The sequence below is a fragment of the Lepisma saccharinum genome, chromosome 8, assembly GCF_977018435.1.
Source record: "Lepisma saccharinum chromosome 8, izLepSacc3.1, whole genome shotgun sequence".
NCBI lineage: Eukaryota > Metazoa > Arthropoda > Insecta > Zygentoma > Lepismatidae > Lepisma > Lepisma saccharinum.
In genome coordinates this window covers 13,352,026-13,376,673 of record NC_139236.1, presented here as the reverse complement: position 1 = coordinate 13,376,673, position 24,648 = coordinate 13,352,026, and the positions used below count along the sequence as shown (strand labels likewise).

Here is a 24,648-nt window from a genome sequence, read left to right as displayed (position 1 = left end):
CATCCTCTCAGTTAAGAAAATTTAGAAAAAGCATGACTCCAGCTAGGATAATTTCCATAAGCTTCTCCCCTTGCTCCATGATGAACCCTACCCCCTAGAAATTTCTACTTTGAGCACTGCCTTTACACCCATCCTGACAGTGTACGGAAAACTTCAATTTACATAAATTATTATCATTGCAATTCTTCTGGAAACAACTTGTATTTTCCATAGGTACAAATTTACACCTAATTTGATTTTATTTCCTTAAAGTAGATCTAATATTACAATAGTGTGTACTTGGATGGAACACTATTCATTTCTTATTAATAGATTTGGATTTAATATTTTCTTATCTATGGTAGAATGTCACCACCTTGAAAATACTACATATTGATTGCCTGATTGATTTGGTGTTTTAAGTCCACTTTATGCACAGTAAGACTAATCGGTACTCGAGCTACAGTTTAAAGTGGAATCTGAACCACTATGTGCCTCCAACAGGTATCGAATCCAGGACCCCTTTATCACAAGGTGACGGGGGGTCCCAAAATACTACATATATTTGTAAAATCTATCAGTTACTATAAAAACTGATAACTAAGGTGATTAGATTCACAAGTATTTCAAAATATTATAAGGCACATGAAAATGAAGGTAAAACTACCCTGTGCATTGAAACATGTGATGAAGGCATGCGGGGGTCGTGGAGGTAGCGCTACACACATTTTCAATCTCATACAGTTGTTGAGGTAATATAATGAGTCACTTTTATCCCCAAATGGCTGTTCCCAGGTATTCATTCTTAAAAGGTTGAGTGAACCAGTCACCTGAAATCAGTCTTCTTGGAAATCAAACTCAAGTCTTCCATGTAGCAGTCACATACCCGTCCAAATGTACCACTTCAGTTCTTTTTAAGATACATGCTGTTACTTTCCATTATTCAACTTAGTATCAGTAATTGAGCAATGATTGATGTTGTTGGTAGTAGATACTGTACTCTCTACCAGAAGTGCAAGCATTGAAAAATCTTCTCATTTTGACAACAGTTGACTGACCATTGTTCATGAAACACCAGCATATTGTGCAATAGACATCTATCCATCAATCCGAATCTCATTGTCACCCTTTTCTCAATATTTTAAATGTTTGGATGCAACTGATGTGATGAAATCTATGATGGACCTGATCAAGTGTCTATCCTGTACCTCCCCCCCCCCCTCATCTGGCATCTTCAGTACTAGAAATTGTTCCCCTTAACCTCTTAACTGGGTATGACGTAATACTCCGTTCTGGCTCTACTGATTTATAATGGGCATGACGGGATACTACGTTCTCATGTTCTTACTGCTGATATCTGTTGTGTATGACGAGATACTTCGTAAAATTACTTTCTTCTTTGTTTCATCAGATGGCTCTGACTTCCAGACTGTTGTAACCGTTAGAGTTAGCGGGAAGCAACGAACACAGCCCGACGTTCAGTTCTATCGCGTATGCAATAATGGCTCAGGCAAATCGGAAGCGACGGCGTGTTTTTCCTGCTGAGGAAATCCGAGATATATTGTACTTGTAAATCTCGCATATTGTAAAAAGTACAACAAGGACCAATAAAAGAATAAACAATACCTAAATGGTATACAATGGAGCACAGAAATATTAACTAAAATATTGGTTTACAAAATTCATCAATTTATCAACAAAAATTCCCAGGGCAGATTGGGCTTTCGACGAGGAAATTACCCAGTTAAGAGGTTAAGGTTAGTTGCTCTCTTCAAATGCAGGATTATAGTGAAACAATACACAATTGATAAAATATTAAGGTAAAACTTTGAAAGTGACATAATTTATAAAAATTGTAATATGTAATGTAATATCAATATTGAAATGACTAATATTTAGACACATACCTTCATCAAAGACCCACGTTGTCAAACCAACTTGAGTTCTTTGTCAGAGGCAGGAAATGAATAATCTTACATATAGGTAGGTTAAAGTGACTGCAGTAGGTAAGTGGTTAAAACACTGTAAACAACTCTTTAACATTGGGAAATTATGATTACCTTGCAGAGGTATAAATATTTATTTTCATTTTTGCACTACAGAGAAAGAGGATATCACTGGCCCACAACTTTCTGGTGTTTTTAATGTTCGAAACTATTTTTAAAATCACTTCCTATTTGAACACTTATTGCTTTTCTACCCCTAAGGAAGAACTCAGGTGTGATTGAAAATTCAAATCTGAGTTGAAAGTATGCATCTAGACATTTGTCATTTTACTGTTTACGATGTTGACAATGTGTGGCACGCTATTGAAAGATAATAATTACACTATTACTTCTTAGAGAAAATTTTGCCATTCTAGTGCAATTCGAATTAAGTAGTGGAGATCATATCTCTTACAAATAATCATTATTGGATATACAGGGTTGTGTATATTGTACGTACATGCCACGTGAGTTGATAACCCTGTGTGAATGCAAGTGGACATGTGCATGAATCTCTCAGCTGCAAAACTCACAATTAGTGTGCCATGGAAAGTTGTGTCCTCTAAAGAGACGCAGTAGGCATAGGTGTAGTTCCATCAGTCAACTTGGGGGGGGGGGGGGAGGAGGGGGTGGCTGACTGAGGCTAACATTGTGCATGCTTTTATCCATGACTAAAATCACCACAGGCATTCTCCTTGGGTCTGAGTTGGTGTTTTAAGTCCACTTTATGCACAGTAAGGCTAATCGGAACTGGACCTACAGTATAAAGTGGAATCCGAACCACTATGTGCCTCCACAGGTACGAGGCCACTGCACCATTGGGCGACCCACCATTCTCCTTGGGAAACAGGTGATCTCCACATCATCTTATCCAAAAGATATTATCCAGTTTCATCAGCAGTGTGTAAGCTGTCCTCTGAAAATCACATTTCAAAGTGATTGGTAATAGCATCTAAAAGTCTGGAGTACACACTTGCCTTCCAATTCTCTAGCACTTTGTCTGTTTTTTTTTCTTCTTAATCTTAATAGTCTGTTCTGGTGCTTGATAAAGCAGAACTTCTGAATGTTTCTCCACAAAGTGAAAAAGGAGTAATATCACTAATGAGCTGTAGTGATCACCATTAATAAAGCAATTTCGCACAATTAAATTGCTTCTTCACGATCGCAACAAATTTACATCCACGTGACATCCAAGTGTATATTTTTTAACACGCAATAGACTTCCACAGGAACTAACTTCAATACTTTGTTCCAACGCCTTTTCCCCAACAAAACTGCTATTCTATTCAAGTCTCTATGATGGCAGCTAATTAAGGGTTTCTGGGTTCAATACTTGATGGAGGCACATAAGTCTTTGGAAACTATGATATAAACTGTAAGTCCAGTCCCAATTAGCATTTCTGTGTATGAAGTGGACTTGACAACCAACTCAAGTTCGATCAAAGACTGCTTCTCTTTTCAATATTCAGAAGAAAAAAAACAATTGTAGAAACCCATTTTTGTAAGACTCCATTTATGTTAATATTGGAAGCTGCTGTTGTTTAAATGTGACAATGTTCTACAATGAGAGGTAATCAATGGGTCCCAGGACTCGATACTCACTGGAGGCACATAGGTGTTTGTACCCACTTAAAACTGCACGTCCAATCCTGATTACCATTTCTGTGTATAAAGTGGACTTTAAAAAAACTCTGTCAAAGAATGACACTTTCTCTTTTTAATGATCAGAAAAAAAACCAAATGTAAGAACTTGTTGTTGAAAGGCTCAATTTATGTTAATACTTGATGTTTGAATGTGATGCTCAAGGTGGAATATTAAGAGAATAGTGATATATTTTCTTTGAAACCTTGTCCGATACATGTGGTCACATTAAATGCACAGCCACTTTAACTTTTATGGAGAACAAAATAAAATATGATAAAAGCAATATTCAATCATTAGTCTGTAAAATAAATGCTGTGAAATAATCATAGAACATATTGCCATAATTCAGTGTTGGTGCTAGTATGATATATTAATTAAAAAATGCAATTTAGATGCCCATGGGTGGGAAATAACTAGCCTCGATTGGAATGTGTCATCCATAATCACATAACCGGAGAGTGGAAAGGTAAAAAACAGAGGGGTGCCTTCCCCCTACAAATAACGCCCTGAACCTACCCTCTATTGTATTCTGTATCAAACATAATTTGAAGTTCTTTCCTTAAGTGTCACTGGCCCACCACAAGAGTAACATATGAAAGTTTCATTATTTTCTAATTTTTGTGCAGTTTCTATCTCCTTAATTATTTTCTGCATATATTGCATGCGTTTGGAAGGGTTAATGTCTTTTTCTGTGGGTGCTTAGCCACACTAGCCTCTACCTAACTATGCCTATGGCAGTAGGCAGTGCAGACTTTGTCCAATATACTTAGGCATCCTGATGCTTATCTTCCAACCTTAATTCTTCTGTGTATTCACTCTGCATGTTTTGGTAGACATCCTCACTGGACTGCTGTTTCTCCTGAACATAACATCCATTGCACACTTTCAATGGGAGACTGATTGAAGGCCTCACAACTACCTGAGCCTGGAAGATTCCTGTACATGTGCAGCTGTATTCAGACAAAGTTACCAACTGAAATTGCAATAGGCACCACATTGTACATAAAAACACCAGTTCAATTCATTAGTGGTTTACCTTGTTTGCCTAGAATTAAACAAGAAGCAATGTGGCAAGTCAGATGAAAACTTATTATAGTAAGAACAACAGTTGAAGGGTTTTCCATTTATCGAGCAATTGTGTAGAATCGATTCACATGACCTGTAAAAGAAGGTTAAAAAAGGTGTTTAAAAAGCAATGGAAAAAACAATTGGAGAAAGAGTGCTCATGCTATTCAACTTCTTATATCACAAGGAGAGAGGTGATTTTTAAAGATCCTTCCCCTCTCCCTGATATACCACCTTTTATAAATAAAGTAGTACACTATAAATTATTCTTAAAAAAATTAAACATAATTATTGGGGGAAGAAGCAATTTCCTATCTTCCCACACTTCCAAACTATGTGTATTATAGTTATTGTAGTAAGACTACAGTATGTACACCAAAGAATATAGTAGATGGCAAAGAGTATAGAGTGGCCACAGCAGTCAGGGACAGTGACAGGGGTGGGCACGGGTGGGCAAGCACCCACCCAAAAATTCCTGTGCCCACCCGATTACCCACCAAATCAAATTCAATAAGTACATATACTTGGGGATATATGAATGATTCAATAAATGAGTGTATCTGGTGTTCATAACATGTATATTTTACTTGTGAATATTATCTATGCTAGAAATGTTCACATACGTATTATCAACCCATAAAAAGGCAATTTTGTCATTAGAAGGTGAAAGTAATTACTAGAGCTATTGAAACAAAAACTGTGATCCAATTAATACTTCCATAACTAAAAACAGCTAGTAGGCTTAATAGGCTCAAAATTATGCAGGGTATGATCAAGATTAGATCAGAATTTAGGGTGAAATTTAGGGCCTCCGCATACGTATATAAATCCCAGCCTGGGTATGGTTAATAAATTTCCAAATAAACAAATAAAAACATCATCTTAGCGTTACTTCCTCCAGTAACACAATAAATTATTTCGACTCTTTAATTATTATTAGAATAATTAAATCAAGAAGACTTAGATGGGCAGGCCATGTGAATGGCAGAGGAAAGAATAGTTTACAGGATTCTTGTTGGGAAACCTGATGGTGAGAGACTAGTAGGAAGGCCAAGACGAGGATGGAGGGATAACATTGAGATGGACCTAAAAGAAATCAGTAAGGATTTGAAAGATTAGATTGATCTTGCCCCAGACAGGGACAGATGGAAAGCTTGTGTTGCTGCAGCCATAAACCTGAAGGTTTATGTATGCTAGAAAGTATAATAAAAAAGTAAAGTGCTCCCCTGTGCTCGGCCGAAGCTGGAGGTGATGTGATCAGAGTATATAGTTTTAATTAGCTCTGCATTGAAATTCCAGAAGTGTCGCTTTTTTTTCATAACAATTCTTATATATCTGTCATCTTCAAATATCAATATGGTATGCAAAATATCAACTTTATATTTGTTCTACTAATAAGTAGGAATCACAATAATAACTACAATACCTAAGTAAATAAATTTTAATATACCAGTTATGTATGGAAAAAGCTACAGAATTATTCAATTGCTAATGAATGGCTTATCCTACTTAGAAATCCTCGACCCACATATAAATTTTGCCACATGAATCAGCTGAAAATGTCAATAGAATATGTAAATGCAGCTGAAGTAAATAAATAGAAAAGTAATGTCACGAAGTATCCAGAAGACGATTTTGTTAGTTTGTTTTTAAGCCCACTTTTATGCTCAGATAGGCTAATCTGGAGTAAACCTACAGTTTAACGTGTAGTCTGAACCAGTGTGCATTGTGCTTCCACCAGAGGAGGAGGGAGTCGAACACAGGACCTCTTCATTTTTAATGCGACAGCGTTATGTCAATGGGAATACATATATAAGAAGAACTCGCACCAAACATTGTCATTCTATCACCACAGAGGATGCATCCATTTTAAGAGGGTGATTGCCTGAGGGAAATATTTGAGACTTTCTGGAAACAATGTCATTGTGCACGGAATTAGTTGCCTTGAACCACTAATGAAACGCTGTGCAATTGAAACCACCACCTCAACTTTCTAAGGGGTATGGTACTAATGAAACTCCATTTTTGGAAGAGTAAGTTCTGGTTGATTTGTTTAATTTTAAGTCATTTTTCTGCTAATTTTGATAATGACGACTGTAAGGTTCAATGGTGATTAGATGAATGTAGCAAAGGGGCCAAAATAAACACATGCTGACACTCATATTACAAACCCTAATAAATTATTACTTTCACTGTGATTCCAAGTGCCAGGGACTCGTTGCCCTGAAATAATAATGTTTCCAGGGTATGCTGCACAGGGTAGAGGTTGACATTCTAGTGTGTTCGAAATGGTCATGCCATACAACCCAAGTCATCTATGAAAAATTGATAAATTATTACTGGTACGGTGATCAACTTCGATGAATTCCTAGTGTCCTAAATCAGTTTGTTACCTCAAAAAATATGTTCATGTAGCCATACCTGTATTGTATCTCCAACATTAGTAGCATGGCAGTTCAGAAAACGAATAGCAACTTAGCTAATAATCTCTTCAATTCTGAACAGATTTTTCAATCTTACTTGTTTATTACTTATGAGTGATATTTTGTCAAAATAGCCTATCATTAGCCTAGGAATACTTCATGGACAATGAACAAAGAATCGGTTTTCTGTTTGTGTTTTAAATAATTCCTAATAAGAAGTTCATTTTAATCCAAACATTAAGTGGCGGTGATTAGGAGGAGTGGGAAGTGGGGGATGCAGTTCCCCCTGCCACATTTTGCCACTTTTTGCCCCCTCACAATGGCCTCTAAATGCTAAGCTTTTTCTACCAAGAAAAATTATATTGTCCCTGCCTCTCAAATGTTGGCACCCAATTGCTGCCACTACAAACATTCAGATAGATTTCTCAGTTGTACAAACCTTGTAAGCTAAGAAAAGTGACCCTCATGGAGTAAGAAAACTCTTTCAGTCAATAACTGATGCGATGAAAATACTATGTTCTACTCAAGAACATGCATTTAAATTACGAGAAACTTCACGATTTCCTACCATCACACTTTTTATCACTGTCACCGAATACATAAAATCAAGTATGTGCCTTGTATTTGCAACACAAGCTTAAACCTAATTCGCATTTATTTCACTGTATTAACATGTATGAAAGAATGTGATTAGAATGAATGGCTGCGCATGGGTAAACACTTCCTTGAAATGATTTTGTCCATCAGAGACAAAGCGAAAGGAAATGGAACAAGATGCGAGAATAGATTAAAGAAGAATAAAGAGGAAAACAAGAAAAGGAAAGGAAAAAGAAGTAAGAGGAAAATTGGGAGTGTAATAGAGAGGGGATACATACATCTTACATACACATACATATATACTATATATGGTCTTACATTTATACTGCCCACCCAAGACTACCAATATGGAGCTTTTGCCCACGAAAATTTCTAGCGCCGCCCTTGACAGCAGTTATACTGTGTGAAGCAAATTTCCAAGAGAAATCAGTTGAAAAACAAGAAAAATGCCCAATTAAGATCATATTGCGGGTAGAAATCTTCAACAATAAGATAAACTAGTATAGTTTTTACGCAACAGCTGAGCACTAAAAGCTTAATTCTGAAGTTGTAGAATCGATGCCAGGGGCCCTGTTTGTGAGTGTCCATTCATCAATTTCAGCATATCACCACTCATCCCCATCTTCGGAAATTAGCCAAAAGTGGCACAAGAGGCAAAGTAAAATAAAGCAAATCAGTCAATCAATCAATCATGAAGTTGTAGAATGTTCACATGCTTTTCTACCTTGATTGTTACATTGCAACAATGACAAGAATGTTTGAAATATTCTGCATGAGCAACATCTAGAAGCTCTATAAGTAGAGCACACATGTGCTCCTTTGGCTTCTAGCAGGAATTGTTTGGCACAACTTTTTTGAAAAAAAAAAAGCAATAGCCCCAGTCTACGTGAAAAATTATTGTTGAACGTTGTACAAAAGACACACTTTCCCAACGTGGTCAAATTGACTTATCAATATGTATTTGCTCTGTAGTAAGCAGTCTGTAGAGAATTCTCTTGAAAGAATGTTGTTGCGTACGTTGCATCGCGGTCGGTCAGGTTGGGCACTAATGAAGTATTAATTAACTGTTAGCACGTGTTATTAATCTTGATAAAACCAACTTCGGAAATTTCTGCGCTGAGGCTCAAGAGGTTATGGGCACCTGAAGTTTGGTAGTTAGTAGGAGTGCAACAGTAAGTGTCCTTCTTCAGAGTGCAACAGGTAGTGTCCTTTGTCTTTCTAACTGGACTGGTGAGAGTTTTTCACTTTTGGAAGAAGCGTGTTTAGTTTGCTGCTGAAGATGGAGTTCAAAACAACAGTAGACAAGATGGAAGGTGCACAGAACTGGCCAAGGTAACAGTTCACTAAGGGGGCGACAGATTTCTTCAAATTTACAGGAGAAAATACTTACGGAAATCATTTTCTGTAGTGTTGTGGAAGTTCGTGAATGTAGTATTGATCCATTTTAATGTGAATACATGTTGTTTTCTGCGAAAATCTCTGTCCGACATGCTATTTCTGCTGCCGCCATTTGCTTTCTGCACGAGAGCACAATGTTCCGTGTGTTAGATGATGTAAACCTCATAGTCAGTGTTTCAAACTCGCCCTGTTTTCACTAGAACATGATGTGTCAAGTATTTATATTTTTTTAAATATTTTTTTAAAACTATGCTTGCCTAACCTAACCTAACCTTACGGAAAATGGTTTTTGGGGCTAACGTGAATGGTTTTTAGGGCTAACGTCAATGGTTTTTCGGGCTAATGTGAATGGTTTGTGGGGCTAACATCAATAGTTTGTGAGGCTAACGTCAATGTTTTGCGAGGTATTAGCATAATTTCAAATCCGGGCATGAAAGTAGGTATTTTCCAGTGAACAAGGTTGCAACACTGCATAAATCGATGAAACACTCGCATAACGTGCGATGAACCAGTACACTGTCGCCATAATATGTGTTACAGAATCGAAATATATATTATAAGAAATATATATTATCTTAGTTAGAAATGCATTATTTCACCTTAGGAAATGTTCTACATTCCAAAATAGTACATTAGCAATGTAAAAAAATGGGAAATATATGATATATAGGTGTCACCCCAATAGTGAAGTAGTACTCAAGGTGGAAACGACAAGTGGAGCTGCTGTTACGACACCACGATGTCCTAAAAGTTGTGGATGGCACGTGTACTTCTTCACAGGAACTTGGTGCTGATTGTACTATGGAAGAACGATGTAAGTACGAAGCATTATGGCACAAATGATATTGGTGAATAGCATGAATGATGCTAATTCGGAAATAACCAGCATGTGTGATACGTCTATGGAAATTTGGTATAAACTGATTGATGTCAGTGTATGAGCAAAGTTCGGCACAGTGATTGGATCTATTGTCAGCACAATTCTTCAATCAATCCAAAGATGCAGCAGAAGATATTGCAACTTATGTGTCCAGACTTCAGAGAAATTTCCTTGAAATGAATGATGAAATGGAATGTCTTACAATGTCTAAGGTTTCAAAACTGCTTTTGATGAGTCGATTCATGTCTACCTTACCTAGTGAATATATTGAATTCAAAAGTGTATGGGAATCAGTTCCAGTGGAAGAGCGTATAGTAGACAGGCTTACTGAATGACCTAGGCTAACTGAAATGAGACTTCCCAACAAGAGTAGTGACACAACAGCTTTTGTGGTGAAATATGATGACCCGAAGAAACACAAGAAATGTCCAGAAAAAGCGAAAAAGTAGGCAATTTTGCCAAGCAATGCAAGTTGGTGTTAAATACGAGTAGATCTTCAACCAGTGGAAATGAGCATGTTCCAGAAGGAGGAACCTTTATGGGTTTTGAATGGAACTATCCTGCTTCGGAAGTTTGGATTGCAGATACTGGAAGCACAGCACATATGACTAACTGGAAGGACAACTTTCCACAGTACCAAAAATTCCCAGCATCAATATAATTACAGGTGGGAAAAAAAGCCATCACATTAGCACATGGTACTGCTATAGTGAATGTGGAAATGTTAGTCAACGGTAGGTGGATGAAAAAATCATCTTCGTGATCTGTGGTATGTGCCAAATAAGAATTTGTTTTCTTTGAACTCCGCTACAAAAATAGGTTTTCTCTTCTGTGCAGATTCCATGAAGTATTTACTAAAAAGAAATGGCAAGGTACATGCATGGGGAAGTGTTACTTTAACTGGTTTGTACCAAATGCACATGGATACATTACCCCCAAAAATCCTGCTCAAGTGTGCTTAGTGTCAGCTTCTAATACATTGCAGCTGTGGCATGAAAGGTTGGTACAGCAAGGTAAGCAGCATGTTCAGCAGTTTCTAGAGCAGCATGAAATTAATGTAAAAACTGATGATTGGTTTTGTAAAAGCTGTGTGGTTGGCAAGCAACATCGGAAAAGTTTCTGACAACTAGTTACTCATGCAGTAAAAACAGGTGAGAGAATTGATGATGACGTGTGTATAACAAAATCACTGTGTGGTGCACTATATTTTGTTTGTTTCAAGGATGCCTTTTTGGAATTCCAACATGTGTTTTTATCTGAAACAAAAATCGGAAGTTGCTGCAAGACTAAAACAGTTCTGAAGTCAGTGTTACAGATCATGTAGTGAAAGAATTGCTCACCGACTGTGGGAAGGAATTTGATAATGCAGAAGTGAAGGCTTTATTGAAACAAAAGGGAATCAATTTATGACCACTATGCCTTATACACCTGCACAGAATGAAGCTGCAGGACGCGAGAACAGAACATTGGTTAAATCTGGTCGCTCGATGTTGCATTCAAAAGGTCTTCCAGTGAAACTTTGGGCTGAAGCAGTGAATACTGCAACATATGTTCTGAACAGAACTGGACCAACTACTGTAGAGAAAAGGAAGCTATATTAACTTTGGTATGGAAAAGACTTACCCAGTATAGTTCATTTGAAAGTGTTCGGAACAGAGTGTTATGTTTATGTACCAAAGCAAAAACGACAGAAATAGTACAAAAAGAGCATTAAGGGTCTTCTGATTCATTACTGTGATGAAAAAGATGGTTACCGCATCTGCAATCAGAAAACTGACGAAGTGTTGCTCAGTTGTGATGTTGTTTTTTTGCACTGAAACAATTTTGCCAGTAAAAGAGTCTTTTGAAATTGTTTCACCAGAAAAATCAGTAATGTTTGAATCTACTGTGGAAGAACCTGATAGCCCTGGAAGTGAGTCTGCATACTATGATGATACAGGAAACAGATGCATCACAGGAGATGTAACTGGTGGAAGTGAACCACCTTATGAATTGCGAGATCATCAAAGGGAGCAGAAACAGTGTTGCAAGATGGTTGTATGTTACATTTAGATTGCTTAGAACTAAGATCATAAAAATATGCCATGTCATCAGTAAATGCTGCAGAATGGAAATTAGCAATGGAAGATGAAATGCAGTCTTTAGCTAAGAACCAGACTTGAATACTAGTTTAACCTCCAAGCAATAAAAAAAGTTGTTGATAAACGGTGGGATTTAAAAGTAAAGGTCAAAACAGATTAGGGATGACCAAACGGATCTGGATCCGAAAAATCCGGATCCATTCAGATCCGGATCCGGATCCAAAAGTTACGGATATGAAACCGGATCCAAAAATCCGGATCTGGATCCGAGAGTTTCATATCTCAATCCCATTATAATATTACCACACCTTAAAAGGTATTATGATCTTCGATTACAAAGAAATTTTTCATTAGTTAGTCCTACAAGAATTTTTTTCATGTGTTGTTCCTAAAATACTTTGCTACGCATCGGCTAACACACTCGTGCACAAAAATAATCTTACTTGTTGAACATAAAATGTCAGAGGTGATTTTGTAAATGCCATTGAAACGAATATGTATTCATTCGAATGTATTGGAAATGAAAACACACATAAATGTGAGACATTCCATTCCAGGATGAAACCTTTAACACATAGAACAAGATAGAAATGTTATACAAAAATTATACAATTGTTCTACAGTTACAGTTTTACAAATTAAAATAAAACATTATAATATATGCAGTGTTATATAATTACAAAGTGTAAGACTAACAAGGAAGGTTATCTAAGTGTCCCCCTCCGATTTCCATGAAACTTGGCAGGTGTATAGTGGGGCCCAAAGGAAGAAATTCGCGTTTTTTTGTTTCAGCTAAAAAATGGTTTTAGGGGGCAAAACCCCCTCAAATGTCAAGATGAGGACAAATTGACGTGGGGATCATCTGATCCCTGTGTCCCCCTCTGATTGCCATGGAATTTGACAGGTGTATAGAGAGGCCCTATGCCCCCTGTTTCTTCCTATGCCATATTTACGTGGTTTCGGGGTCAGATCCCCACTTCAATTTCTCCTCATCTTGACATTTGAGGGAAACGTGCCAAGTTTCGTGGAAATCGGAGGGGGAGACTTAGACCTCCCTTGTAAGTGTATTAATTAATTACAAATCGCGCACGCGTGCACACACACTATATATATGTGTGTATGTATGTATATTATATATATATATATATATGTATATTAGCAGGTAACAATATGTTATAAGCACATTCTTACTTTCCAAAGAAGCGCATGTGGGATGGCAAAACGGATCTGGATCCGAAAATTCCGGATCCAGATCCAAAAGTACCGGATCCAGATCCAAAAGTACCAGATCCGGATTCGAAAGTTTTGGATCCGGATCCAAAAGTTCTGGATCCGGATCTGAAAATTCCGGATCCGAAAAATTTTAGGATCCAGATCCTCCGGAACCAACAGGATCCGGATTTCGGATCCGCTAGGATCCGGATCTGGCCATCCCTAAAACAGATGGCAGAATCTACAGAAGAATGGGATCAATTATGATGAAACTTTTAGTCCAGTGGCTCGATTTGATACTGTACGAACTGTGCTAAGTGTTGCAGCTTGTGAAGGGTTGAAGTTAGCTCAATTTGATGTGAAAACAGCCTTTCTTTATGGTAACTTAATGAGGAAATCTACAATATGTATCAACCTGAAGGGGTTGATGATGGGGCTGTCCTTATTCCATTTCTGTCATATTTTAGAAAGTAGTAGTTTTGTAATTAAGGCCTGTGCTGTGTAAGATCTGTTATGCCTTTTGTCAAGCATGATATAGAAAGACTAAAGAAGTGGGCATTAGTGTTTTACATAGACATTTCATTACAAAACTTTTACATGCGTTGTTGACTGAGTATTGTGTTAGATTACACTAGCTTGTCCTTTTATTGATTACATACCAATACATACCAATCCTCTCCCAGCTGGAATTTTCTATTGATTCCAATTGAATCAGTCCACATTAATTGGATTGAATTGGTTTCAATTGGAATGAATAGGATTCTATCAGATGCCTAATATAGGTAAATGGATGTATTGGTTTCAATCGAAATCTCAACTGAAACCAATTTGAAAATCAAGACAATTTCCAATTGGTAAATTGTATCGAATTGTAAGTTTGTATATATTGTACAATCAATATGTTATAAATTCATTTATTGACTCAAAGCATAGGTAGTTTAATTCTTGATACCACATTTCCTGTGATTTAGAAGCACATTTGAACTGAATTTCTTCTGAATTCTAATGCACACTACTTAAGTCAGATTTATATTAATAAATACCAGAGAAGAACTCTTTCTTAAGAACAGGGCCTCCCCGATGGCGCAGTGGTAGCGTCGTTGCCTTGTAATCAAGGGGTCTCGGGTTCGATACTCGGTGGAGGCACAAGTGGTTCGGATCCCACCTTTAAACTGTAGCATGTAGCCTTACTGTGCATAAAGTGGACTTAAAACACCAAATCCACCAAATCTTTCTTAAGAACCAACTCAACCTTAAAGTGCGGTTTCCCCGATTGCACAGTGGTAGCGTTGTTGCCTTGTAATCAAGGGGTCCTGGTTTTGATACCCGGTGGAGGCACATAGTGGTTCGGATTCCACATTAAACTGTAGGTCCAGTCCCGATTAGCCTTACTGTGCATAAAGTGGACTTAAAACAGCAAAACAATCAATCAAATCAATCAACCTTAAAGCAGATAATAGTAGGAATAAATGCTCATATAGGTTCTTGTTTTTTGCAATGTGGAATTTCCATGGTTACTCTTATGTCTATATAATGCAATTCGAAAAATTACCAATCTTTTGATCAACTAAGTCGATCCCAACAGTGTTTTGTTTGTTTATAATTTTTTCAAGTGGTGTGGGTCAGATCATTGTTTAACCTAATTTGTTGCTGTTTTCGCATGTATAAAGGAAGAAAAACATGTCAATTTATGACTGAAGCATCATGTTTTTCGATTTTCTATAAGTGTGTTAAAAAAAATGCACAATGAAGCTACAGAGTAGAGTTAAAAACGTTATTATATATTTGAAAAATGTTTGTATGTGAAAGTTTTTTTTCTGTTTCAAATTTCACATGCTTTACCAGAGATTTATTTTAGTAGTTTTATATGATTTCTCCATTACATTTACAGTTGTATAGATAAGAAATTTCCATAAACAATATACTGAAAATAATAAAATACTTTCCAATAGAACCCAATCTATTACAATTGACCAATTGGTTCCAATTGACAAACCAGTTCCGATAGAGTGTCTAAAAACTCATATTGATTATTGGCACCAATTGGAAAAATTTCCAGCTGGGATGTGCACTGCATTACGGGTAGTTTGTTATTTTAATTCTAGGGGAAGATATTCTGGTCCGATTACACTGGGGAACAGTGAAATTGCGGCACAGTGTTTGAGAGCTAATTTAGGGCAATTTCATGCTGCTGAATAATGATATAATAATATATTTCCTGAATTGGCTCTAATTTATGAAATAAATGCAACTAAACCAAAATGGCGGGAACATAAGACATACATATAAATGAACTTCCAACAACAATTTAATATTTATTTTTGTGATTACAATCATTATTATAAAAATAAATTTATATAGGCCTATGATCAAAATAATTAAGAAAATATGTACACAATGAAGTAACAAACTATGTGAAACGTTTTCTATATGATTTCCTGCTGTATTGCTTTTTAGGACAATCCCTCCGTAAGCTCCAACAGTGGTCGGCCATCATGTGGCGATCCCACCGTCCCTGGTACATTCCTTCCATTATCCTTATATCCTGATGGAACCTTTCTCCCCGTTCTTTACTAAAATCACAAAGGTTCTCAGGGAATCTGTCAATGTGGCTATGTAGAAAATGTATCTTCACACTCATATTAGCTCCCAATTTCTCAAAATTTTTCAACATATTTCCAACTATATCGGGGTACTTTTCTGCTCTGTGATTCCCCAAAAAGTTTTTGACGACGGACACAAAGCTCAGTCAGGCCTCAGATTCGATGTAAGACATGTAAGTTGTAAAATTGGCATCATTTATGAGTGTACGAATTTGTGGTGATCCGTCAAAGATTCCTGCCTTCAATTTTTTCAATACTTAGTCCTGGAAAAGTGTGGCATATATATTTGAAACAATCAACACTTGTATCTAAGGCCTTGACAAACTGTTTTATCAACCCAAGTTTAATATGCAGTGGCGGAAGGATGATTTTGTCCCTATCTATCAACGGTTCATGAATGACATTAGCTTTTCCCACTAATATTTTCCCTTGGGGGCCAAACTTTTATCGTACAATGCTTTTCTCTAGCACGACTATCCCACAAACATAGGAAACAGGGATACTTTGTGTACCCACTTTGCTGTACTAGTAAAAAAATCACCATCTTCAAATCCACACACACTAGCCACTTATGTTCGGCATATTCAATTTTTTTCTAAAACCATTTTTATGTTTTGGTATTCTTCCTTAAGGTTTGTTGAGTGTCCGATATATTGCCTAGCAATGCTTCATAAGTTGCCTAGCAACAATTTACAAATAAATAAATAAGTTTATTATGGGAATTTCAGCCCATTATCAAATTTTGATATTACCGAGAAAAGCGTGGAGTAATTTTACCTCCTATATTTTCCATGGTGTGTTTTTTTTATAACTGGAGTCAATTCAACTGAACCAATCATACAATTGGCAATCACAGCTGTTTTGTGTGCTGAAACTGTTATTAAACTTTATGCCGCAAAATAAAATCTTTTTTTTGTTCCCCAGTGTTATTGTTAATCTCATTGCATATCATTGGATTGCAATCATTAAACTCAATGTAAATAAAAAAAAATCTTGAAATCAGTTACAATAATGAACCATGAAGTAAGATTTTTAGTGTAAGAATTAAAATGGTGTTTCTTGTCTTGAATTTTATGAAAACCAGAAAATGACTCAATATCATACATGTTTATTATATGTATAAGAAATTATAATATTTTCTAGGTATTTCCTTTGGACAATCCAAGAGAAGAATCAACAATATTAATTATGCCCTTTTTTTTCTTTATTACATTCCAATTAAAAAAGTCAATTTGCAGTCCGAGTATCGAGCTTAAACATCAATATGCATATTAATCGATAGTTCCTCACTGTTCGAGTATGTTTTCTTTCCCGCCAGATGGTTCTGCTTGTAGTGGGTATGTATAGTCTGTGGTTTATAAGATCTTAGAAAAGTGTTGGCACAAGTCAATAGGGAATATGCTCAGTGTCCCATACTATAATAGATAATCCTTGGTTGAGTTTCTTAGTTACAATAATGTAACATTATTGACAGCTGCTTCTTTTTGTTAAATTTATCCCATTGCTATAACTGTAACATTAATCAAAGTAATAATAAATGTATTGTGAAGGCAAGTTGATGTGAAGGCAAGTTGAGTTCTCCTGAAATGTTATGTCAAAAAAATGTTTTTAAATGCTTGTAACAACCGTACTACAAGAGGAATAACTCCAAAATATGTATTCCATGTAAAATAACTGCAAATGTGTACAATCAATTGAACTATGTAAATATATGTAAAATAAAACATTGTTACCAGAATGCTATCTGTGCAATACATTGACATTTTAATTTTTTTTATGCAGCTAAGTACGGTGAAATAAAATATGACATTACATAAACATCCAGCCTTCTTGATAGAGCACAAGCTCAATCAAATCCCTTTCCCTTCCTCTTAGCTGTTACAGAATATTATGGGTCTAATCTAGTTGTCTTTACATTGCAGTCCAATCCATTCCAATGGAGCAAAGGCTTAAAGCTGGCACACTTGTGTTCCATGTCATGTAGTCATTCTCCATTTCATATGCCAATGGATTGTAGTAGTAGGAATTCCACAGCGTCAGTGAAATCATACATGCTATGCCCACAAATGACAGGCACACTAACAACCAGAAAATCCTGAAAAAAATTAAAAGAAAGATGTAGCATTCTTATAAACAATTTTATTAGGGATGACAGTCAATCTAGATGAATTTAATTTGAGAAGAAATACCATTGTGCTTCTGCTTCAAGATATTAACCTGTTCAGTTTTCAACTGTAAGTATTTGGGAATAATATTAACAAATGGAATTGAAAATGATAAAGAGAAGATTAGAAACAGACTTAATTAAGTTAAAACATGTAAATTTTCTGTTTATAAACCTTTATCTCCTTATAACACCATTAAGCCTTGTTTCCATGATATGAAAAACTCAATATGCTGACCAAACGTTTAGTTTATGTTTCATAATAAAATAAATTACTGCCTAAACGTTTAGTTTATGTTTTATAATAAAATAAATTACTGCCTTGGTCAGCATATTGAGAGTTTATGTTTTATAATAAAACAAATTATTGCCTTGGTCAGCATATTGAGTTTTTCTTTATCTTCTTGTCTTTTATCAATGAATCTAAACAAATAAATATACAAAACTAACAATTCTTCTGTAATGTTATATACTGTACATGTGAAAAATGACCCCTTACACTAAAACAGGGAAATGAAAATTCATAGTTTTTGAAAATAAAATCTTTAGAAAAATATTTGAACCTGAAAGAGACGAATAAACATGTAAGTGTAGAACGTTACATAATACTGAACAAAAATATACTAATCTATGAATACAACCATTTTCTGTTATTTGAATAATTTAACCATTTAATAATGGTGGGAAGGAGAGTTTACAGGATCTTCACCAGGAAACCTGGTTTTAAGGAACCTGCAGGAATGACATAAGAAATGTGGAAGTACAATGAGGGGATGGACCTGAATGAAATTGGCATACATAGACAAGATTGATCTTGTCCAGGGTAGAGACAAAAATAGATAACTTGTTTTGCTGGAGTTCAGTATCTAGCCGGTGCATCATAATTTCATTGCAACATCCTTGCTTTTATTTTATCAAATCATCATTCATCCTTATCACTGCAATTAATCAAAAATAGTAAGAAAAGTGACATAAAATAATTACATGTAAAAAGGTAAAGCTACAGCTGCAAATTGTAACATGCTGTGGAACCATATGGAGGAAGGGCCCCACACATTCACAATCGTGGCCTTTTGTGGAGGTGATGTGATCAGTACCATGCTCCGTCCAACTTTTCCCCATCCATTAGAGGCTGAGTGAACCTCCAGAGCCACTCCATGCCTGAAAAAATAATCCACCTGGATTCACCCACCTTGCAAATCGAACCTGAGTTTATCACATGGCAATCAGATGCCGTATCAGCTGGATCACTGCAGTTCTTGTAACTAAACATACAACACAAAAATTCCAAATAGAATTCTAGAAACTTTACCTTTCAAACCATTGTAAAGTGGAACTTCCAATGTACTTGATGCCATGAAGAGTAGAATGCTGAAGGTATTCTGTTAGTGTAGCAATCAGAATTCCAAAAATTTCTCTAATGAACCTTGAAACAGAAATTGAAAGAGTATTGATATTTCACACACAATTAGCTATGCCTCAGCATAAAATGGAAAATTTCCATACTGTAATACTTAGAAAGATATTACCATATGTTATAGGCTACACATTAATCACTTCTCAATGACCTTTTTCCCTATAATTATGTTATATACATAGAGAAGACACAGAGAAGATTTCTGAATTCTGCCATTCCTAAAGAGAATAACTGTGGGCACTGCTGCTTTAACACCTGACATAGCAGCACAATTATGGGGATAGATTAGACTAATGCATAACATCTGCAGGGCCCAGGGACGTAGATAGGTTGATAAGTTGTGGGGGGGGGGGGGGAATGTCATAAATTTCTATCAAACCATTAAGAAAATTAACAACAAACAACATTATGTGTGTGTTTGTATATATGAGAGAGAGAGAGAGAGAGAGAGAGAGAGAGAGAATGAGAGACAGGCAGATGTTGTTAAATTAAAAACAACTCTCATATACACACGTGTGCCACTCACCAGCATGCGCAGAGTGTTTTTCTGCAAGGGGGGGAGGGGGCTAGAATTGTAAAACTGGATAATTAGCTGCATAACGTTTTCGAGTTGGTGTTTTAAGTCCACTTTATGCACAGTAAGATTAATCGGGACTGGACATACAATTTAAATGAGAATCTGAACCACTATGTACCTCTGCTGGGTATGAACTCAAGAACCCTTGATTACAAGTGGTGACACTACCACTGCACCATAGGGGAGGCCAGTTATGGTTGATTGCTTGATTGATTGATTTGATTTATTTTACTTCGGTTTTCTGCCACTTTTGTGTTTTTGCTAATTGTGAAGATGAGGATGAGTGATGATATGATGGAACTGATGAATGGATACTCACAAATGGGGTGGATAATGGGGATTGTTTGCATTTGCCACTTTTGTATCTTTCTAGGGTAAAAAACACAGCGAAGCACAGAACAAGTCGCACATCGCCAGAAGCTGGTGGGGACAAGTTTCAGGTAATTCAAACCCATGAAGTTAAATGGGAAAAGGCATAGTTAGTCCATGAGCCACGACCTCAAATTTTAGGCGATCGGTACCACTCGGGTGGATGTGTTCTCATATTTTATTTTTTTTTATTTTTTTTGTAAGCTGTGTATGCCTGGAACTTGAAAATGTGTGATAGCATCTCATAACTCTTTGCTTTCTATATAATATTATTGAATTAGTAACGATAGCCAACAAATAATGGTTTTTTATATTTTCTTATGAATAGTATAAAAAATCATCAAAATATTTGAATAAATAAATTTAATTTCAACAGACAAATTAAATTCAATATTATTTTATGATAATTATAATTATTAAGTGTAATAATATTAATATAATCCTTATAATAATAATAAAACTTTATTACATTGCTTATATACTGACATAGATTAAATGCATAAAATTTACTAACAACTTGCAGTAATAATAGTGCCTAATTATTATGTTTGCATGTATGTTATAATGTAACATAAACAAAATTTGATTATTTATGTTCATCATCATCACCTTCTGAGTAGGTGTCATTGCTTCATGATTTTCACATGTGGGTAGTCTGCACTTGTCAGTGCACCTGATGCTATTTAGAAAGAAGATGCAGTTTGTAGTTTCTAACGAATTGGTTGGTTGATTGATTTGGTGTTTCAAGTCCACTTTATACACAGTAAAACTATTTGGGACTGGAGCTACAGTTTAAAGTAATATCCGAACCACTATGTGTCTCGACTGAGATCCTTCACTGGGATCCTCTGATTACAAGGTGGTGACGCTGCCACTGCACCATCGAGGAGGCAGTTTTTAGTGGAGTTGCAAGTTAGTATCTAACACAGTTTGAGATGCTGGTTGCCACTCCATCCAGTCCAATACCAGCTACTCTGATACATCGTATTTTTTCAATGACCACCTTCTCCCATTTGGACTAGGTATACATGGTCATTCAGAAGACATCTCTTGCTTATAGCGGCTTGATAATTGCACATTAAGCATGTTTCTTAAGGCAGTTCCTACAAGGTGCAAGTTCACCCTTCTTTGCACAGAATAGACATGCCATGTCATTCACATAATGTACAGAAGATTTTTTAGCATACAGTAAGCATTAGAACTACAATTTGCCCATTACTTTTTCTTTGAGATTACATTAATCTCTGAGGCTGCGAAAATATTTCCTGTGTATGTCTATTTACAAGAAGGATATTCAATGCACTTATTTTTCCATTTCCTGCAAATGCACATGGAGACTTATCATATCTCGACAAACATTTTGAATAAGAAATGAACTATTTTCTTTAAGTGTTGAGGACCATAATGGGTATTTTGATACTATATTTCAGAAACAATTTAACCATGGTCATCTGAGCCTCTCATTACCACTTCATAACCCCTCATAGCAGCGGAAGTTTTCACCAACAAATTACCATCCCTTCTTCATGTTTACTGTGGAGATTGAGCACTTTGGGGCTTCCTTCAGATGTGATTTTGCATCATTATCTCCTCAGTTCACAAAGTGTTGTATTCAAACGTTTTACAAAATTTTCTGGTTTCCATTTTCCTTTCAGTGTTCTTTATAGACGTCTCATTGTACGTATCAAACAGACATCGATTCTTGGACTCCTTCCGCAAAGCAACAGACCATGCAGATAGACCTCACCAAAGTTTGTCTCCTCTTGTTTTACTCTCTGAATAAGAGTCATGCCATCAATCGCCGTGGCTGAATTTCAAGATATTTCCTCCAGGGGGGGGGGGGGGTCCATTTTTCTGCAAGTATGTCTCTAATCCTCATGATAATAGTTGTAAGAGAAAGCCCATTTGAAGATTCCGATTCTGTGCTGTCACAATAATTCGACCAAATAGTGCATTGTCTGATAATTGATCTGCCATTACTATCCACTGCCTTCTTCTTGGATCAAGAGAGGAACAGAAAGACGAAAACCATGTAGAGTTGATGTTTATGTAACTGAAGGAACATTCAGAGAGGAGATACAGTAGAATATGAATTTATACAGGCAACAGAAGACCTGACAGTCGCTTGACCCAATGCTCACATGATGTGCGTCATTATAGAGCAATGTGTGTATCAATAGAACAGCTCAAACGGACAGGGTCACAGCAGTAACTCGCCCCTAGTATGGTGTGTGATCTCGAACAGCCAACACCACTACACATCTGTGTGGCATAGACTCGATAAGGTGATCGAAGAGAGCTCAGTGGATTCCTCGCCACTCTTCACTTTGTGCAATTTCAGCTCTGGAAGAGTTGAGGGAGGTGACATCCTACCTACAATGCATCTGCAAAGTGCATCCTAAACATTCTCTATGGGATTTAAGTCTTCTAATCATGCTGGCCATTCCATACTCTCTATTCCCTCATCCTCATCCTCTGGCACGTTGTGCACTAACAGAACTCTGTGAGGACGAGCATTATCACCGATAAAAAGGAAACGATAACCTACTGCATCTGCACACGGCATGGCAAGAGGTCTGAGGTTCTCGTCCCTATATCTAGGGGCCATCAAACTGACATTTTGGATGACGTGGAGGTCCATACGTGCCACAATTTTGATTCCAATCCACACCATCAGTTATCACCTCCATTTTAGAATGTTTCTTGCATAAAAGTAGTTTTATAGCGTGTTCTACATACCCTCCAAATTAGGCATGTCTATTATAAGGCTGGACGATGAACCACGATTTATCGGAGAACACCTCTGAACCCCATTCGTTGTGGCCTCAATTGTGATGTTCCTCAGCCAAGTTTTTACAGACTGAAAGCTGTACAGTGATGGAACACACACCATGGGTCTATATGCTTAGAGGCCATCTTTAACACATTGGGGTCTCACGACGGGCATAGCCCACAGTGCTCTTAAAGTCAATGTGGACGAACGACAGGCATAGCCCATCCTGCGGTATGCAATCGCTTCGCCGATTGAACGACGGGCTATGCTCGTACTTCGTCTCATGTGCGTGTTCATTCAAGCCCCTCTGTTGAAATTCTGACCACTAGGTGATTCATGTGCTATTTTTATCTCACACCTGCGACTGTTTGTTGTTGGGTTGATGTACTGTGCATTGTTTAGAATGGCGTCATTAGATCCATACTGCATAGCGGATATTCTGCATGAGGATTCTGCCTCAGAGTTTGAAGTTAGTGACGATTTTGATGATGCAGATGAATTTGAAGATTTGGAAGGTAGGTTATATTTGTAATAATTAATTGTTGACAATATGAACAGTGTTGCAAACTCTAGTATTTTATGAATGAAGTGAGAAGAGATAATTTTTTTGGGTCTATTCATCTTGCCTCTTGCTTGATTCTCCTACATGCACTGATGTATTTTTAGTTTTTCCATTTATTATTTTGTATAGTGTATGTCAAATGAAAATTTATTTTATTTATTTAGTTTATTTATTTATTTGTTTAATTTTTACAGATGACACAGAACCAACTGATACATCGTCTGATCCTGTCCTGTAGGCACTTTTTCATACAAAAGCTAATTACCTGTAATTTGTAATTATTCTTGTAATTATTTTGTTATGTGCACATAAGAAGTATTCTTAGGCAAGATTCAAAAGATGTATTGATAGTTTATGTAGTTAATTATTGAAATTTCCAGATTACGAACTTAAAATATCTCTATATTAACATTTGTTACAATGTTGTACTTTTTTTTCACAAAACATTGCTGAAAAAAATATTAAAAAATGTCTGAAAATGAAAAGAAAATTTATCAACTTTTTGTTCATTGAAAAGAGGAAGTTTTGTAGATTTAACAAATATATGGTAAATAAAAACAAATTAAAAATATGTTTTCTATGATTTTTGAAAAACAACCAAAAACCGCAGTCCAGAGGTAAAAATGCTGTATTATGAGGCCAGACCCGAATGTGTCAAGAAGGCGATTGCATGACGATTTGAGATGATACCTGCGCCATATTGCTGTGAGAATGGCATGTTGTAGTTTCGTTGCATTCTGTCATCTGTTCCAATCTGTTGTTCACAAGAGGTACCCATTGTCTCTTGCTATCGTTGGTCGCTGACCTAGCCTTTGTCGCATATTTTCCGTTGTTTGGAACCAAATATACAGTCAAGAAATGCACTTTGAGACACTTCAAGGGCTACAGATACCTCTTGCTGTCTGTCCAGCTTCCATC

At 36.5% G+C, this 24,648-nt stretch overlaps 1 protein-coding gene across 1 annotated transcript in view; it reads right to left on the bottom strand.

The window, feature by feature from the left end:
• LOC145991668 (uncharacterized) overlaps positions 1–24,648 on the bottom strand; it is a 122,290-nt gene that overhangs the window by 31,841 nt on the left and 65,801 nt on the right. Inside the window, exons 12-14 of the mRNA XM_083127732.1 lie at positions 19,345–19,458; positions 17,784–17,963; positions 4,646–4,768 (exon numbers count right to left, since the gene is read on the bottom strand). Of these exons, the coding sequence (XP_082983858.1) occupies positions 4,646–4,768; positions 17,784–17,963; positions 19,345–19,458 (417 nt within the window). The remainder of the gene's footprint in view (positions 1–4,645; positions 4,769–17,783; positions 17,964–19,344; positions 19,459–24,648) is intronic.